The sequence below is a fragment of the Saccostrea echinata genome, unplaced genomic scaffold (genome assembly GCF_033153115.1).
Source record: "Saccostrea echinata isolate AGI-Se365-2 ecotype Australia unplaced genomic scaffold, CSIRO_AGI_Sech_v1 ptg000051l, whole genome shotgun sequence".
NCBI classification, from domain to species: Eukaryota; Metazoa; Mollusca; class Bivalvia; order Ostreida; family Ostreidae; genus Saccostrea; species Saccostrea echinata.
In genome coordinates, this window is record NW_026889800.1 from 6,626,926 (window position 1) to 6,647,261 (window position 20,336).

Consider the following 20,336-nt stretch of genomic DNA (forward strand, 5'->3'; position numbering starts at 1 on the left):
ATAACGACTTTAAACGAGACTGCTGATATTCTTGTTTCATCAACTTGTTTGTCAATAATTTACTTCGTTTTAGATATTGTTCGTACGTAGAGCATACTCTTGCGTATCGAATCAACTGAGAGATGTGAACCCCGTATGCAGGTGATGAAGGTATATCGCTGCATAAGTTAGGGAAGTTGACGATTGAAAAGTTAAAGTCATCAGGTTTATCATAAAGCTTGGTTGTTAGATTAACATTAACGTCTTTTTCTAGTAAAATATCCAAATATGAAACAGATGTGTCAGACTTTGTGGTATCTTTTATTTCAAGCTCACCGGGATATATCGATGCAAATGCAAATTGTGTTCTAAGTGTTGGATTTGTCATGTGACAAACTTCGCCCTAAAAACGTATTACAAATCCAATCTGGAAATGTTTTAATTTTAATTATTTTCTACGAAAATATTAACTGCAGCAATGTAGTGTTCATGGTGCAAACTGTTTTCTGGATTTAAAATTAGCCGTACTTCGATCTTAAAATGGATTCTTCTCCAGGGAATGATGTTTCCGAAATTTAAATCAAATGTGAAAATGTGTCATTTAAATTCAAGTTTTGTGATTATTTAAATAATGTGCATTATTCATGGATTTAAAAGAGTAAAATCGAGCAGATGTTGTGCAGACATTGTTTTCTGGATTTACTTAAATCTCCGTTTTTTTTGTTTTTGTTTTTTGTTTGTTATTTACATGTAAATAAATCATATTTAATGTATTTGTTTTTGTTTCCCTCTTGGTTTACATTCCAAAGTGTACCTGTAACTTCCATTATGTTTGTTTTAACTGTCCATTCTTTTTGAAAAAAAAGCTGTCCATTCTTAAAAAAGAATGGACGGTTTTCCACAAAGAATGGACACGTCCAGGTAACTTAACGGATTGTTTGGAGAGTTATCTCAACAATAGGCTATAGAATGAACAACACAAACAAATGGTTTACGTCACAATCATGTTTTAATCGAGAAAGAGTTACGAACCATATGCCATTAACAAAAAGTACATTAACCGTGAATTATAAATGTAAAAAAGGCATTTGATGTTTCATTGCACACATTCGTCAACAGTTTAATTATATGCATATGACCTTAATACTATTTAGAGCGTCTGAACTCGTTTTACAAGCTGGTGTGCTACAGCGTAATACAACAGTCGTGCACAATATGCAGAATGTGATATCGTAATCATCTCTTCAGTTTGATTAGAACGTGTCAAGGATATCTTTGTCCTTGCTTACTATTCTACGCAACAAAACAGGACAGCTAGGGTTAGAAAAAGGTAGGTTCTATATTATGACACCTGGCTCTAAATAGAGCTTTAAGAATTTTTTAAAATTTTTTTAGTTTTCTACAAAACGTTTTTTCTATAATGAGTAGTTTGCGAGTCTCGAGGGCATTGGATATTTGAATTCATTCCTTAATGATTGAATGGAAGCAAAGAAAAATTTGACCTCAAAATAATGAATTTCATTCATATCGCAGCAGATGCTCCGAGCGTGTAAAATATTTTGAAAATAAAATCATTCAGTAACAAAGCAACACAGGGAAGGTGGCCATCTTAACTTCATTTACCCCCTGTTCCTGTTTTATCTCACACCTAACTTGTCTAGGACAAAAAAAGGAAAATGGCTTGATGTAAAATGCTGAGGATTGAGTCTACAAAATGGAGTGTTACAGAGTGCAAGGATGGAGTCTCTTGAGTAAGATGATGCAAGGGATGGAGAATCGTGTTGTAATTTAAGCACTTGCATATTAAATATATCAACTTAATTTCTAATTTTCCGTGAGAACTTGTTAGAATGTCACATTATCCAAACAATTAAAAGATAACCTCTTTGAAGTTTACTGAATTAAACTAGACGATGCCGAAACTCAATTTTGTTAATTTTGTGTAGATCATTTGACAATACTCTATGAAGTATGTTAACGAGAAACAGCTAGGAAAGAGTGACACAATTTATGACCTTCACATGTAAAAAGGGGAACACCTTTGCTATTAAATTAAATTTTAAGAGAGACTGAATGAAACAGAAACAGAATTAAAATTATCCTTTGTTGTCATTTTCTTTTGAAAGGATCGAGAAACAACAAAATGAGATTCTATCCAACAAATGACATTTAGATATGAAAAACAAAAGGGGGCATACAGCCTGCGCTTCTGATTTAAATTTTTTTAGATAACAGATACTGAGTGCAAGGAAAACATCCAAACATCAGTAAAATTTAGTCCCAGATTTACTCATGAAGTCTTGACATATTCAATTAGGTTTTAGGGTTTAAAACTGAATGAAAGATAAAATAGGCAAATGTGTTGAAATTGACACAAGAAGCTCTACCCCTTGCACTCTTTGACACTCTATTTTGGAGCCCTCATCCTCCACATTTTACACCGAGCCAAGGAAAACGCCATCCTGTTTTCCTTCCTCGCTTCAGCTCCCTATTTCTGACTATTGTAACGGAGTTCATTGATCTCTATTTGTTTTTCTGTGTGTATTGTTGAAGATCTAATGGGATATTCAAAAATGATGTCTAAGAAAAAAATAAGTATAGGTCTGAGTAGGCAGTGTCTGTATCCCAGGCCCATGGGAAACCATTTTAATGAACATGTGTTACATATATGACTCATGCATCATGATTTCAGTGTATCATATTGTAACGAAAATATGCTGTGTCTAAATATTTGTACTAAACCTTGTATAAATAATTACTTTTCCTGTACTCTACAGCATTTCGTTATACCGTATAACGGGTATTTTCTGCGGTTGGAAATTTTTGCGATTTAACCCCTAAAAGATAGCAAATTAATTTCTGCGTTTTCAATTTCTGCGGTTGCATTATACCGCAAAAAATTATTTACTGGGTATGATCACCAAACTCTAGGAATTATCAGATAGCTGTCATGTTTACGTTTTATAAATTCATTGAGACATATTGATCAAAGGTGCATGACAACTGATATTGAGCTATTAAGCTTAATTAAACTACTATCTTTTGGTTAGTCTTTGTAAAATTATGTCGAGTCCCAATTGAAATGAATTATTGCCGTATCAGTCCACCCAAACAAAAATAAAAAAATCTTTATTCTACATTGTAACAAACGTTTTATGCGATCTATTAAAATATTTAAATATATAGATAATTAATGCATCCAAGCCATATTCTAAAAATTCACTTTCAGTTAATTGCCATCAAAATTAACCTGGTGTTTATATTTTAAGCTCAAACAAACAGTTACATAATCAAGTAACCTAAAGTTGACCGTATACAATCACAGGTGCCATGTGCATTGAGGCGTAACTAATCCTGTCAGTCGTCTGCATTGTGTGAAATGCACGAGACAATCAAGCCACATTGTGTATACAAGCAGTAATTATGGTCTCAAGATAAAACACAAGATTGAAACAAGTGTTAAAGAAAGAAAGAGAAGCTACTATGTGTTGTTTGCAGCTATCGGAGTTTGGACTAGTAATTGCGAAATCTCTTTTAATCATTTACATGTACATGTATATCCGTATAAAATAAATAGGTACAAGAAAAGATGTTTTTGTATAAACTTATTAAATTGATATTATTTACATGAACGTTTTGATTCAATATGTTTTGGACAAATCCTGACATCTAAAATCTTCGAATTTCGATGACACCCGAATTTTCTTGCTAACGAGGACGTGTCCACTCATGAGTCTAAGGACGCATCGTTTTTAAGAACTTGCGTCCCAAATAATTTTGCTGCGTCCAGTACGCAGGTTCTTGCGTTAATGAGAATCCTGTGACATATGCACCACTTATCATACTTGCATGTATAAAATATATATCTGAAGAAATATTGAAAAAAAATATTTTGCGATTGTAATTTTTGCGGATTTGTCCCATCCGCAAAATTCCGCAAAAATTCGACAACCGCAGAAAATACCCGTTATACGGTAATAATACGTGGGCTCTGTACCTTTTGACAGTCAACAAAACAAGAGAAAGTCTTTGTGTAAAAGAAACATATAATAATTTATTGTATAAAAGATTTTCGAGCTCGAAGATTTGCTAAACCTAGCTGGTTTTTTACACATTGCCCACATATCCTCAGTCCAATTGCACGGCATAATTCGTCTGCAACTTTAGAAGCAGTCATGAAACGGTTACGTCTCGACGTTGTAACAGTAAACTGATCTTGCCTAATCGTTGTTTTTCGTGGACGTTCTGAGCACCGACAATTACTAACATGTCAAGTGGTCCGGGATCGGTTTAAAAGTCAACATATGGTGAACGGATGCACAAGAAAATGTTCAGCGACATTTCTTTGTGAGCAACCGGTGTTAGCATCTCTATAGTCGTTCGACGTTCATTTTTGAAAAGTCCTGGACGTTTCCCAATTTGACGTTTTTGAAATTTTTCACCGGTTTTCTTTTATAAGCGTGCTCGAAGGGCTTTTCAAGTAAAAAATTCTTCCTGGACCATGTGCGTTCGAGCGTAACCTTTTGTATTGTTGAATTGTCACAACGTTGGACGACGCGGTTTCTGCGCGTCTAGTTAAAAAAAGAAGTGTGTGTTTTGTTACCTTTTTCTATATTGATTTTAAGGAGAAACAAAATAAAAGAATTTTGATAGATATTTTTAAAATTATACCTATGGAAAAACAATTGCTAAATTTATTTTGCTCAGTATACATAAAACAAACGCGATATTTGGAACTTCCTGGTTTCGTAGGGAAGGTGTAAAAATAGAAGGTGCACCACTCTGGATACGAAGGTGCAACTGTATGGAAATGAAGGGGCGTAGCAGACGTTGCTAAGGTAAACAGAACTACGGAAGGAGAATATACTGAAACTCTGGTAACTAGAGAAGGTGCACACTATTACTAGAAAATATTCACCTTCTGTAATATAGAAGGGTTATTAAGCGACACCTTCTGGGCCATTATACTTGTAGGTTAACCTCCGTAATCTAACTGTACTTTTGGTAAAATCTGCACCTTCAGCGAGCCTCTCTGTTTATATACACAGAAGAGCTACGTCGTTATCCAATCAGCGAGCGGCTAACAACCGAAGCAGCGCGTGCGAAACTTCTAGCAGAAGTAATGAAACTTGGAGGGAAATCGAAGCACAATAGTCTGAATAGAGCTGTAAATATGGATTATGGATAAAATATCGCTTCTGATCGATGGTAAAACGTCTATAATAAACACAGGTAATCACTGCTGTGTGTAATGACACATATTTAATGCCACAAGGATCGAGAACAACATCCCGAATGAATGTAAACAACACATTCTCATTGTGAAACGGCATGTTTCTACTTTCGCTTTCAATCAAAGCGAATTATTATAAATAAATTGGAGTAAAACACATATTATCACTTGAAATATGGTATCTACACTCCGTAGTAATGTGTAAATATCCATGTTAACTAAAATAATAATCATACGTGAAAACAATGGATGGCACAAGGCCCAGGCCCATGTAAATTCATAACAATATGTTATTTTAAAATGTTGAGCACACTTTTGTAAATTTGATTGGTGATATTGTAAGCATACTGCTAAAAGTTAATCTGTTTTGCGTTTATTAAACATTCAATTAAACCCATGGCGGTTGTTTATGCTGTAAGTGTTTTTAGCAATGTTGACTATTTGACCAGAAAAAGATTTTTGATATACATGTATGTAAATGAAAATTATATCAGTATTCGTTAGAAATTGGTTTATTTGTAATGCTTTTTCAGACATGTTTAGCCGAAGCCAAATTAATTTGCCACCACAGGAACCAGGCTATCCCTTATTAGGCAACGTTGGTTTTAAACCTGAGATTCCTGTGATTTTGTAAGACCCCAGGAATAGTAGATAACGTGAATTACTAAACAGTAATCTTGTTTTTCTAAATCAGTATTAACAAATGATGCATCAATGGCAGTTTAACAAAACAGTTAAAAAAATGTTTCAGGAATTTGTGGCAAAAACATGGCGACTTGTTCACATTAAACATGTTTGGACAGACCATAATCGTAGTGTGTGGTCATCAAACGTTAGATGAGATCCTGGTGAAGAGTGGAAAACACAGTTCAGAACATCCGGTTGTGTATGGATACACAGAAAATTTCGAAAGTTCAGGTCTGTAGAGTTAAATATGATTTTAGAGCACAATAAAAATGAATTTACTCCTAAATTAAGTGACCTTTTTCAAACTTTATATGTTTTGAAATTTTAAAATTTACAGCATTTAATCAAATTTGTTATCAAATATCATATATTCCAGGTATAGTATCTTCGTCTATATATATATGTCTATGTTCTTTCTTAAATACTGTATAATCATCTTTTATGTCAGTTATTGTTATATTTTTATATTATTACTGTATAAAAGAATGAATTGAACATACAGTCAATAAACATACTCTAATCTAGGTATACTTGGTGCGTATGGACAAGTTTGGTGTATTCAGAGAAAATTCGTACAAGATACGTTGCAACACATAGACTCTGGAAACTCAGATCTAGAATCCCGTGCAGCCATTGAAGTCTTAGATTTTATTAAAAACGCAGAAAATGTTGGAGGCCAGCCTTTCAATATTGATGAATTGATAAAAACAAGTCATTACAACATCGTCTCATCTCTCATTTTTGGCAAAAGATTCGAAGCTGGAGATGCCACACTGAAACGGCTTGTGGAATTGGTTTATGAAGCAACACTGAACGTTCCTGATCAAGGTCTCCTGTCTTTCTTTGAATGGATGAAATATCTTCCAGGAGATTGGTTTAAAGTAAGACGTCAGCGATATCTTATCAACGAGATTCTAAAGATACTACAGAAAATGGTGGATGAGCACAAGAAAATTCCAGAAAAACCAAATTCTACCGACTTTATTTATAGTTTTTTTAAAGAACAAGAACGGAGAAAGAAAGACAATGAGGATCTAGCTGGCTTCAAAGGTATTTTATTGTTTGTGTTTTCTGAATGAAAAACGTGAAGATAGCGATCAATATCATAAATCCTGTAAAAACAGTAAGAATCATAAACACTGAAAAAAAACCCAAAACAAAACAAATCACTTCAAATACAGGAGATGGAATCAGGTGCCTAGGAGGAGTAATCATCCCCTGTCTACTGCTTACAATCTCTGTGAGGCCTCCATATTTAGTGAAAAAATTAAAATAACAAACAGTGATCGATCTAAAATTCTATAAACAATGCAAATCTGTAAAAAAAAAAAAGTGTATAAAACCTGGACCCCTGGAAACTCCACAGGCGAGATCAGGTGCCTGGGAGGAGGAATCACCCCCTATCGACCGGTCATGGCACCGTGAGCCCTGTGTATTGATCAGGTAGACGGAAGATATTGTAGTCAAATTTAGTATAAAAGCAAAGGTCTATGATGAAACACTTCAGCCCAAAGACGACCCATTGAAGGGCTATATTTGCAAACAAGGTCATTATAACGACCATAGAATTTACAAAATGCAAGGTATGGTAACGACCGAATCTGGTCCCTTATTTGATGTAAAAATCAGAACACAGTTAAAACTGTGATAATTTGTAATTAAGAACTTAAACTGAGGCCTTTTTTAAAACCAACACTAATTTTGATTCAAAGCTTACACGGAGGCCAAAAGAGGGTGCAGAAATAGGACATGTTCCCGATTTTTCTCAATTCTGATGAAATTTTGTCAAATTTGAGATACTTTTCACTTCGGGAAACATAGAGCACAAGCTTGCCAATCTGAAATTTTCATACACAAGATACATCTGATACTAGTGTATGAAATATGTAAATTTGGTGGATAGGCAAGCTTGTGCTTTATGTTTTCTGAAACAAAATGTGCTGTAAAATAGATGAAAAATTGCATAAAAATGAGAAAATTCGGAAATTGTCATATTTTCTGACCTTACTGTGACCTCTGTGTACCCAATAACTTAGAACCAATACTCATTTTGTGGCAGGGGTGACAACGGGTTTTAGCCTATCTTGTCCGTTGACTTTAAACGAGGTTGTTGAAATACCTGTAACCTCAACTTATATTATATGTCAGTAGCCGTCCTTGACGATAGAAAAGCTGAAGTCATCTCGTTTGTCACACAGCTGTAAGTTATTCCTTATTGTCTTTATTCAGTAAAACACTCAAGTATAAAACAGATGTGGCAGATTCTTTGGTGTCTTTTTTTTCAAGTTCACCTGAATATATCAAGTCGACATATGAATGGAATATATATATATATATATATATATATATATATATATATATATATATATATATATATATATATATATATATATACACGCATATATATATATGATGTCACACAGTAAAAATAATAATAAAAGAAAAATGACACACAGTAAAAATAATAAAAGAAAAAGAAAATGCACAGTTTCCAAATTTCATTCAACACAAGCTTTTTATGGATTTCATAATCCGTCTTCAGGTGAACATATGAAATCTAGAAAGCGCTTGTGTTTAATGAAATTTCGAAACTGTGCATTTTCTTTTTCATTGATGATTTTATATATATATATATATATATATATATATATATATATATATATATATATATATATATATATATATATATATATATATATATACTACTATATTAAAATAATAGACTCGAATTTTTGGCCTATAATACCGATAAATCGGAAGAGTACTGTCTATTGTTTTATATATTTCAAACATCATTGGTACTTGAAGATTACCAATTTGTTTTTATTTTTTCTCAATTAAGCTTCGCTAATTAATAATCAACGAAAATTCCTCAAAAAATTCCGGAAATCATCTGGATTTTACAATCTTGCGTGTGCGAATTACATTCACGCTAAATCACGGTGTTCAAATCAGAGAAGACAAAAGTACTAAGTAGATATATATTTGTAATTTTATAATTTCTCTAATAAGAAATCATAAATATATATGAACAGAATATATAGCAAATTTCCAATGAAAATTTACACGCATTTGTATTATCGTTTCTGAGTTTATCCATGCAAATGTGATATTGTGGCCACGTGGGTAATCATTCGTCATCTCGGAGACACATTTATTATATGTTATTTACGTCTCTGGCCATCTCAACGGAGGCAAAAAGCTCATGATCGTAGGAGCAATATTAAAGTAACTACCCGATTTTATTTTATCCTTCCTTTCTTTTATGCTTTTTTGAGGGGAAGGGGGGGGGGGTTACAACTCCAACTCCAGCTAGAATCACATTTTAGTGAAGTAGACATTCTTTTTCCGCCAAAAATTACAATAACATTATTTTCATTTCTTAACTTTGAAACAAATCGAAATAATCAAATAACGTCAATATAACCGATATTTTCAATTTGAAATGTGTCTAAATGATTGCAACTTGAATTTGTTCGCCAAGTTTACTATTACCTTCACTGCTGAGATTTATAAGCGGTAAATATGAAACATAAACTAAGGGCAAAGAAATATTTGATTCCATGCAAAAAAATTCACATTTTATTTCTTACGAGAGTGTAGTGAAATTAATAGCATTATTGTAGGCTTATAGCTTTGTTATGTAAATACATGACCTCTGACCCTGACGTTGTATAGAAGGGACAGTCTGTTCTTCTAAATATGTAAAGGTTGTCGTGGTAACTACGCTTAATAGGTAGTCTGAAGTCAGCCCATGCGGCCCGTACAGTTCATTCTATCAATGCTGCTAAAATATCGATCATTTGCAGAGGCGTCGGAAGCAAATTGAAAGTGGGGTGGCTATAAATGAAAGTTGGAGGGGCTAAACCAACGAAAAAAGTAAGCCCCAATTTTCAATACCTAAACTATGTCTATCTTTGCCAAAAAGGCGGGGGGGGGGGGGGGGCTAAGCCCCCTAGACCCCCCCCCCCGGTTCCGACGCCTATGATTTGTAAAATATAATCCATGCATAGTAAATCTCAAAACTATGAGGTGGGACAAAAAGATCATAAGGAATATTTACTCATTGATGAAATAAATTATATTTAATCGTAGCAAACAAACTAAGGTTTAATTAAATCGCCAAAAGAAAAAATACACCAGAGTGAAAACAAGTTGTCTTCTTCAGCAGCCATGACAGTTCTCATGTGATGTAATGACTTTTGAATGAAAACGTTTAATACTGCAGAAAATTAACTTTTGTTATCACTAAACAGATATATAAATGTTTATGAGGTATGTATTTTATTTTTGCTGCATTATTTACGTATGAAGTAAGAAAAATTCCCATATTCAGTTCAAGATCCGCTCCCAAATTCTCATTGGCTGTCCCAAAATAAAATCGGTCAAGGTCAGTAAACTTTAAAGTTTGGTAAACTCAAACTTTACTAAATATTTTGAAAAAAAAATTTTTTTTGAATAATTACATCAAAAACATTTATTTTAAAATGTTTCTGATTACATTGTATGATTTCAATTAAAAAATGGAAATGATATTGTATGATCCAAAAAGAGTTGTAACCCCCCCCCCCCATCCCCCCCCCCCTTGAAAAGGCTTCATTATTGCAGCAAGAAGTACTTTCAAGTTCATTCTTTCCTACTTAGGATACTCTTGGTAAATGTCCGATATGCACATGGATGCATTCATAACAATGTCAACCCGTGCAAGCACGGGTCAAAGTCTAATATATATATATATATATATATATATATATATATATATATATATATATATATATATATATATATATATATATATATATATATATATATTGTATGTTCTTGTGCAATTGTGTGTGCGTGAGAGACATGTTTCAGATGAGTTTTGTAAGGATTTGTTTTTACAGATCGGGACTTACTTTTGATGGGATACGGATTTCTCTTTGGTGGCATCGGTGTTATTCAGGCTCTTCAATGGTCGGCGTTATACCTGATGCACTATCCTGAAGTTGTCTCTCGCATGCAGAAAGAAATTGAGAAAAATGTCGGAAACAACCGCTCTCCTACCATGGCAGATAAACAACGTCTTCCCTTCTGTCAGGCGGTGATGTACGAGGTACTCCGAACAGCGTCTGTAATCTGTGTTACCCCGGCTCATGTCCTTACATCCGATTTATTGATAAACGGCTACAACTTACAAAAAGACTCCTGGATACTGCCAGCCCTCTGTACGGTCAACATGGATTCATCTATTTTTAAAGAACCAGAGACATTTAATCCGGATCGCTTCATCAAAGAAGATGGTCAAGTATTTGGTTTTGAGAAAGTCAACACTTCTTTCTCAATGGGTTTGTAGTATGCATTTTCCACTATTGCATAGTATTTCCGAATATGTTGTGATGATTTTTTTTTAAAATGGTTCTTGTAATAATGTTGTTTCATATAAAACAACGCTAAAAGATAGATTTGCTTTAGTGAGAATAAATAAAACGACTCTTTTTTTCGTACTGAAGGAAACTTTTATCTTTGTTAGCTTTAGCAATGTAATCGAAATAGCTCACTGGCCCACCAGTAACAGGGAGATGCACAGGCAAAATGATGATGTTAAAAGCCATTCTCTGTAATAATTTGAAATTTTGTATAGGAACTGTGCCAGGCATAGTCTCAGAATTTCTCCAAACTCCGTATGATGAAAGTCTTTGATACCGTAAGCTCAAATCAGGCAAGACTTGGTTGTTATATATCATGGTCACCATGGCAATATGCCTTAAAGTTTGAAAAATAGCAAAGTTTTAACATGTTTAGAGTCCAATTGTTAACGTTTGCAGCAATGCAAACAAGTGGCAATGTCGGGTTCCAAAAGTTCAAGACCGTATGTCTTACAGTGTCTGGGAAGTAACAAGCAATGTTTATCTTAATATATGTAGAATTGTATATTAAAAACATTTCGTAAGTTTTAAAGTCAGATTCGCAGCGATAACGGATGATAAACATATTTGGTAAATCAACTATTACATACATTACTTTTGAAACAAAGTATGCATGAGTAATAATTTTATTCATCCATTTTTATAAAAGTTATACACCCAAGAATAAAGGCAATTATAGGTTGAAATGTAGCCAAATAATAGAATATAAGAAAGATCCTAGTAACACATACTAAGGATGAAATGTTATATTTCATATTGGTTGGCAATGGTTGCAATGTTTTTAATACTGCAAAGGAATTTCAAATTTACTATCTGTATGTTTGAATCTGATCCTATTTTTTCTAAAAAGCACATATCCATACAACTGGTGATCAATTTTGAAAAGCATTGAAAGGCATTGGCGTGGTCCTAATTTTCACATTTCAAACAAATTCAAATTAAATTCTTAAAATACAGCGTTGCTATGGAAATTAGCGGACAAAATATTTATATATAAAGCTGTAAAATATTTTGTTTCCATGGATACTTATCCGTTTGTATAGATTCCCGAAACTTTTATGATTGACATTTATGAATAACTAACCTGACTCAATTTTGACTATCATACAATCTCTAACTAGATGGAAGAAGCTGCCATATAGCGTTAAATATTGATATAAAGTTAAAAAAAATGGAACATTTTCCCTTCTTGGTAGCCATAGCAACAGTGCTATTTTCTTCATTGAACTTTATCAATATATGATATTCAACATTAGTTTTATCAGATAAGTACAATTCAAGGTGAGTCAAGTAATATGTTTCTTGAGTAAAAGGTAACTAAATTCAGAGAGTAGCAAAGATATATCGCACTGGTCTAGAATTTCCATGTTATTCCTCAAGAAAGTAACAAAGATATATGGCACTGGTCTAGAATTTCCATGTTATTCCTCAAGAAAGTAGCATAAACCAAATCTTAGCAACAAATTTTGTATGGCTACACTGTGTTACCAGGCAACCATGAAAGTTAGTTTTCGAATAATGCTGCCAATACCTAATTACTCAAGGTCAAATACTTTTTTTTGTCTTGAGTTTTCGATTGAGTTTGATCATATTACACCTATCTTAGCGAATATTGAGCAGTTTAAAAATGTATTTCAAATGTACCACTGGTTACCACTTACATTCTAAATAGTTTCTTTATAGTATAAGTGGCAACAAGGTGTTACGTTCTATGTTCTTGTGAGAGTGGTTTGTTTGATTTTTTAGTATTTATTAACGCCAAATTAAGATTCGAAGTAGCTGAAAATCTCAATTATTCAATCTTTTCTCTCTGATACCAAAGTAACCAAGACATATAGCAACCAAGTTTTATTTGATATATCTTTCTGGTGTCAAATTGTAGTAAAATCCACCTGTGACGTCACTCTTTTGTCTGATGAGCGCTCCATTATTTTTGTAGGAATGGAGAGTTGCAAATTACATTGAAAACAGAATTTTCTAAGTTCATATTCTCCTTCCCGTACCTCTACCGAGGAAAGAACTTAGAAAATTTTAACAATTTTACTTTCACATAAAGAAAATAAATGTGGCACTGTTGAGAATTGAACCCGGTACCTTCACTTTCGGAGTCAGGTAATCATCTCACTCATCTCTCGAAACTGTTGAATGACAGTGAATTTAAATAACTTCAGTACACTTTTTTAGCCTTACTTTTTCTCTATATATTAATAAATACTACTAGTATGTTTAATGTATATTTACAGTCTATCTTATAAATATTCTTTATTATGTATTAACAAATAATTACAAACATTTAAAAAAGGTGGATTATTCGCCGGTTAATATACTCGTAGCGCTCCATTCCTTAAAAGGAATGGGCCTCGGCCTCTTCGGGACCTCGGCTCCATTACTTTTAAGGAATGGAGCGCTTCTCCTACATTAACCCTTACATAAGGGCAAAGTTATGTAATAATCGATGACCATATGCCTGGCAAAGAAAATTAAGTGGTCACAGAGAATAGTTCTAAATGTGTTGGGAATACAATGCAAGCGCGATGGATTTGGAAATGTTATTTTTTTCCCTAAGGATGGCCGAATACACACCAGTCGATTATTTTAAATACAGCATTCCCATTAAAACAAGAAAAATAGTCAGAATCAAAATCAAATCATCACCATTATCGTTACAACCAATGTCGATCTACAGTAAGTAATGCTAGGGAAGTTTAAGATACACGAAAGATAATCTGCTTCATACGTGATTTTCTGTTATTGTAATTAAATAGCCATTAATTTTCTATTGTTATTAGTGGGCTATTTTCCATTGTCCAGCAGAAGTAAGCTTAAAAGATTGTGTTTGTATTACTAAAATGTCTTTCAATCTAGAGCTTAAACAAGTGAAATTTAAGTATAATGAATTCCGTAATGTGACTGATTCACGCAAGCATTTCTAGATCAGAAAGATTATGAGATATGAAAATAAAATAATACTTTTTAAAGAATTACTGTACAAAGTATCGAGGGGTATGATAGTCGGTATATGAAGAGAAATGTTACCTAATGTCATTTTTTTCGTTTACATGGAAATCTTTTATTCATTGACTTCTTTTTCAGGACCAAGAAACTGTCTGGGTCAGCGATTGGCAGAAATTGAAATGTTTCTTCTCATCACTGCCTTAGTTCAGAATTTTGACATTGAAAACGAGGCAGATACTCCCCTTCCATCCCTAGAGGGAACATATAAAGGGGCACACATCACCACCCCTTATAAAGTGTGCTTAAAAAAGAGAGTACAGTGAGAATTCGGGAATATTGTTATATAAAACTATATTATGAAAGTAATATTTTGTACATATTAATCCAAATAACATTTAAGCAAAAGAAAGCTCTCATAGATAGAGAATTTGAGTGGATAACGATGTCATTTATGTTTGTAACGTAATTGATCCTTTTTGTAACAAAGAGGTGTCTGAAATTTTCTTTCTAAGCCTAAAAAAACTGAAAGCTAATATCATTCTATTAAAACTTTGAACTTTAAGGATAAATAAAATAAACTTTTTATACCCCGTAATCGAAGAATTGGGGGCATATATATAGTTTAAGCTATATCCGTCCGGCTGTCTGTTTGTCTGTTAATCTATTTCTCTTTTGATTGGTTGGAACTATGACTCTCATATTTTTCAGGTGTATTCCTTGTGACAAGACCTTTCTTTGGGTAACAATATATTAGGCCTCTTGATCTTGACCTTGGATTTTGACCCATTTTAGCAAAATTTTACCAAACTCTAACCTTAGTACTTTTTAATGGTTGAAGCTAGGGATTATGTGCTTCAATTGTATATTTCTTTTGGAAAGACCTTTCCTTGGGTACAAATATTTTTGACCTTTTGACTTTAACCTTGGAGTTTGACAGAATTTTGAAAATCTCTAGCCTTGGCCATAGTTTTTGAATGGTAAGGGTTAGGGCTTTCACATGCCACAGGTGTATTCCCTGTGACAAGACCTTTCCTTTGGGAACCATTAATTTTGACTTTTGACCTTGGAGTTTGACTACTTTTGAAAAACTTAAACATGACAATAACTTTTGAACGGCTAGGGCTAGAGCTTTTATATTTCACAGGTGTATTTCTTGTAACAAGACCTTCCCTTGAGTACCACTAATTTTGACCCTTTGACCTTGACCTTTGAGTTTGATCTACTTTTGAAAAACGTTAATCTTGGTCATAACTTTTGACCGGTTCCTGCTAGGGCTCTCTTATTTCACTTATGCATTCCTTACCTTGAGTTTCAACAATTATGTCCCTTTGACCTTGGAGTTTGTCCTACTTCTGAGAAACTTTAACCTTTGCCATAACATTTGAACAGCTGATGCTATGACTTTAATATTTTGCATGTGTATTAATGGGCCAAGACCTTCTCTTTGGTACCAATTTTTGACCTTGACCTTGGAATTTGACCTACTTTAATCTTGACCATTACTTTTGAACGGTTGGTACTAGGGCTTTCTTATTCCACGTGTGTAGTTCTTGTGACCTTTCTTTGGGTACCAATATATATATTTTTTTTATCTCTTGACCTTCATCTTGGAGGTTGACTTGCATTTGAGAAACTTCAACCTTCGCCATGAGTTGAATACAGGGCATCAGTGTTTCACAAACTCATTTTTTGTCAGTAATCAGCAATATCTCACATAAATTTATATTCATATAGGTATTCAAGCAGGATGTCAGCCAGGTTAAGGATACACCAAAGGTTTCCAAATACCAGAATTTAATTTGCATGTAATTCTTTTATTATCAAAGATAACATAATAAAAGTATATATCATTTGAAAGCTTGTTAAATTTACTATTTAATTGTCCTAATTTGAACTTTAATCAATAACTTATTAAAAAATTATTTAAATATTAATGTAAATTTTAGTGCATAAATATTCTATAAATAAACTTTTTTGTATTTAACCCCTTAAAGTGGTAATTTTTCCTCAACGTAGATTAAAGATTGAACTTAAAAACTGTATCTCAGATTTTTGATAAATCTTCCGACTCAAAAGTTACAACCATTTGCCCTTCAATGCTAGCAATTTATTAGCCTATATTAACATTTCCCTCAATAATTCCAAAACTAAGACAGGTATCAAAAATCTGAGATACAGTTTTGTGAACACACATTTGAGAAGCAACCCATCCAATTTTCAGAGAAATTGGTCGATAAATAAGGGAGCTGAATCCTTTGAAATAATACCACAAACTGTCTGATCTTACTTTACAGTAGAGGGCAAAAACCCATTACACAAAAAAAAAAATCTGCCAAAGCTTAAGGAATATATGACACCTTGGAGATTCAGCTTTGGATACCTGTCACTTAGTCATATTTCCCATGCATATTCACAAGAATGGGAGGTTCTTTTCTGTATTTAGATGCTTTTAATTGAGTAAAATAGGTTCAATTCTGAATCAGAAAGATTTCCCGGCAAAATGGCAAGAGCTAAGATCCACCTCCTTTTTTATGGTCATCAGTGATCTGTTAGATCTCCTTCTCTAAATCTAGAGTCCCTGTAGTTTAATTACTGATAACCTCTTCGTGGCTAGTGAAGAATTCCCAAGTGGTCACGGTGATTTATTGCGTCTTACATGAGCAGGCAGTCACAGATCAAATCAGAAGCTTCAATAACGGAATATTCTCATGTGGAAGTGTTTATGTTTTATTATTGTTCAATAATTAAAAAACCATTTCATAATTACCAAAAATTTTAAATGCATTATAAAGCAGTGATAAACTTCTTTTTCTTAGCCTAAAATCTCAAAATTGTTGAAAATCTTGAAAAAAGCCTTTGGTGTATCCTTAATTGTAAAAAGATTTTTTAATAATGTTAAAAATGTGTGCAAAAGTTTGTTATAGAATACATAGAAAACTGAACAAAGTCGCATATTTCAGCACCAAGGATTATTAACAATTTCTTTATGTTTCATTTATTTATTTTCTTAATATCATTTTTATTCAATATCAGTCAAAATATATATCAATCCACTTTTTGTTTGTGTTATGCATCCTTCAATTAAAATAAATGGCTTAGGTACGTCAATGCCAGAAGGTTCTTTACAAATTGACATATAAATAATTGAGTCCTATTTAAGAGGGTACTATCAATGTAACGTGTTAACCTCACAATTTTTTTTTTACTAAGTTATGATGATTAACCATACTACACATACAAAAATGGACAGCTGTAGGTTTTACCTGTTTCCTAATTCGATTTATTTAATAAAATATGTTTAAAGTAGAATTCTACAAATTTGGCATTTAATAAGACTGTAGAATTTTATATTGATAGTATCGCTCTTTAATTAAGTGTCATATTTACAAAGATACACATGTGTATTTGTAGATGTCAGAAGTCCTGAAGACCTTTCAGTGAATCCTTATGGTCTTTGAAGGATCTTTCAGCTTCATTTGATAACTTTTTTTAGGCTTTGAAATATATAAAACTGTAATCCTGTATAAGAAGTAATATCTTCAGAGCAAATTTAAATACACTTTAATGTTCATTATTGAAAATATAAAAGAAGGAACAGCATGTGGACAAGATATTGTAACTTCAGGATGATTAACGCCTGGAACACACAATTCCATGTTCCAACTAAAAAGCAAATATAAAAGATGGTAATATTTGACACGTTACGTTTCAAAACTCCTTGTCATGATCGGGAAATAACGGAAAAATCCGTCGACAATTCAGTGTGTACATAATGGTCTAACAATTAGTATGAAAAACGTCAGTCAGCATATGACTTAATGATATATTGTATTCAAACGAGATTGTTGATATTCTTGTTTCATCAACTTGTTTGTAAATAACTTTCCTCGTTTTAGAAATTGTTCGTACGTAGAGCATGCTCTTGCGTATCGAATCAACAGAGAAATATACACCCCATATGCAGGTGATAAGGGTATATTGCTGCCTAAGTAAGAGAAGTTGAGTTGAAGATTGAAATGATAAAGTCATCACGTTTATCATAAAGCTTGGTTGTTAGATAACCATGTACGTCTTTTTCTAGTAAAATATCCTGATATGAAACAGATGTGTCAAATGTGAATTTAATGTCTTTAATCAAGCTATAAAGTATGTGATTTACAAGTTGCGTTAGAAGACGAATCATTCCAATAAAAATTTGTGAAAAGCGCATAAAACTCGGGCCCTTGGAAATTCCAGAGGTGGGATCAGGTACCTAGGTGGAGTAAGCATCCCCTATTGATTGACGGGTCACATCCGACATAAAAGTTTAGTATTAATCGGGTAGACGGAATGACCCGTAGTCAAACTTACTATAAAATCAACGGACTAACAATGGGTATATGAAATATGTTAGTCAGAATATGACTCATTGAAAGGTTGCATTTGCAAACAAAGTCCCTGTAACGATCATGGAATTTCAAAATGTTGACTTTAAACGAGGTTGTTGTAATTCCTGTAACATAATTTTATTTGTTTGTAGCCAGCCTAGGCTTAAAAAATTTAAAAATTGATCGTACTTGCTCTTAAATACCAAATAAGTTGGGAGACATAAACACCAGGTGATAGGGGAATATTAGTACATAAATAAGAAAAGTTGACGATGAAAAAGCTGAAGTCATCTCGTTTGTCAAACAGTTTTCTTCTTAATTGACCATTAAAGTCAATAGTCGGTAACATATCCAAATCTAAAATAGATGTTTCGAGTTCACTGGGTAGACATATGAATGGAAGAAAGAATTATTAACTGATGAAAACATTGTCGGAAAGGTTACGACAAGAAGTCTCGTGTTCTCATGTAGAAGATGTTGAATATGAAGATAATGAACAGCATTAAATCTCGAAAGTCCAATGAAACGATACAAATTTGGAGCAGAGCAAACATGGACCTCAAAATTTAGAGGTGGGATCAGGTGCCATGGATGAGTGAGCATCCCCTGCCGACCGGACAAACCCGCCGTGTGCTCCTTGTCAAGATCGGGGGAAAAAACGGAAAAAATCCGTAGACAGTTCAGTGTATAAATATTAGCCTAACAATTAGTATGAAAAACGTCAGTCAGCAAAGCTTTGTTCATCCAATGACATTGAAGATGAATTTCATATTAAAATCTTAAAATGTTCATTTTACAAAATATATTTATTAAAATAATTAATATTACATAAAACCAGTTGCATTTAAAGTAATTAATTTACACGTCAACGCAGACGATAATAACAAAAATTCAACACTTCAAATGAGGTCCGTGTTCTATTTTCGATCCAGGCCCCGCGTCAAACCTAAGGCGTTTATGATTTGTTGTAACCTTTCCTTTGCCAAGTTCAAAATAAATGTCACGGAACTTTCAGATTAGATTGTTAAAACCTAGGGTAGGCGCTGGCACGATAAAGAATTATCACAGCTGCAGACGTAAGCGTCATGCATAGCACAAAATGTTGATACTCTACATAAAAGTAGTTTCCATTCTAACGGAGAACGTTATAGATATATAACGGATATAGATCCCAAACGCTCCCTATGTCCCTTTGTGTGCCTTATTCCCTGTAAGCTTCCTCGAATTAGTCTGTCAAATATATTTTTTCTTTTATGTTACACACGATCGCACGTGCATGCCTGTGCAATGATGACAATATCCTCTTGTCAACCCGATTAATATATCTTTATATTCTGAGTATCAAGCATTTCATAAAAAATATAAAAGTTATAGCTATATCAAGTATATTGGTTATTTCACTTATTGCATGCATGTGTGCGCAAAATTACCTTCTTTCCGCACATCTATATAACATGCCTATTAACTCTAAAAATATTTCAATTCAATCGGATGAGTAGTTTCCGAGATCACTCGAGGACAAAAAGTACCCAGGAAGAAAAATAATATCAATAGTAAGACACAAGGTAAAAACAATATGTTCCCAATCTTTGTTTGGGGACACATGACTAGTGACATCTGTGCATTTGAGTGCATGGGTGAAAAATGTCCAACGGGACTTAAACAACAATCATTCAATCAATCAATCAATCAGATATTTACACTTAT

General features: G+C 33.3%; 1 protein-coding gene across 3 annotated transcripts; it reads left to right on the forward strand.

The window, feature by feature from the left end:
* Window positions 1-1,185: 1,185 nt before the first annotated feature.
* On the forward strand, window positions 1,186-17,320 carry LOC133203562 (cytochrome P450 2U1-like). 3 transcript variants are annotated; one of them, XM_061339330.1, is made up of 7 exons: window positions 1,186-1,309; window positions 5,746-5,842; window positions 5,964-6,130; window positions 6,425-6,949; window positions 10,786-11,226; window positions 14,401-14,581; window positions 15,997-17,320. In XM_061339330.1, the coding sequence occupies exons 2-7, from the start codon at window positions 5,748-5,750 to the stop codon at window positions 16,058-16,060; spliced, it is 1,473 nt and encodes a 490-aa protein (XP_061195314.1). In that variant the 5' UTR covers window positions 1,186-1,309; window positions 5,746-5,747; the 3' UTR covers window positions 16,061-17,320. The 3 variants fall into 3 exon arrangements, with proteins under 3 accessions (XP_061195314.1, XP_061195316.1, XP_061195315.1); XM_061339331.1 differs by lacking the exon at window positions 1,186-1,309 and adding an exon at window positions 5,165-5,211; XM_061339332.1 differs by lacking the exon at window positions 5,746-5,842 and having other exon boundaries at window positions 1,187-1,309.
* The last annotated feature ends 3,016 nt before the right edge of the window (window positions 17,321-20,336 follow it).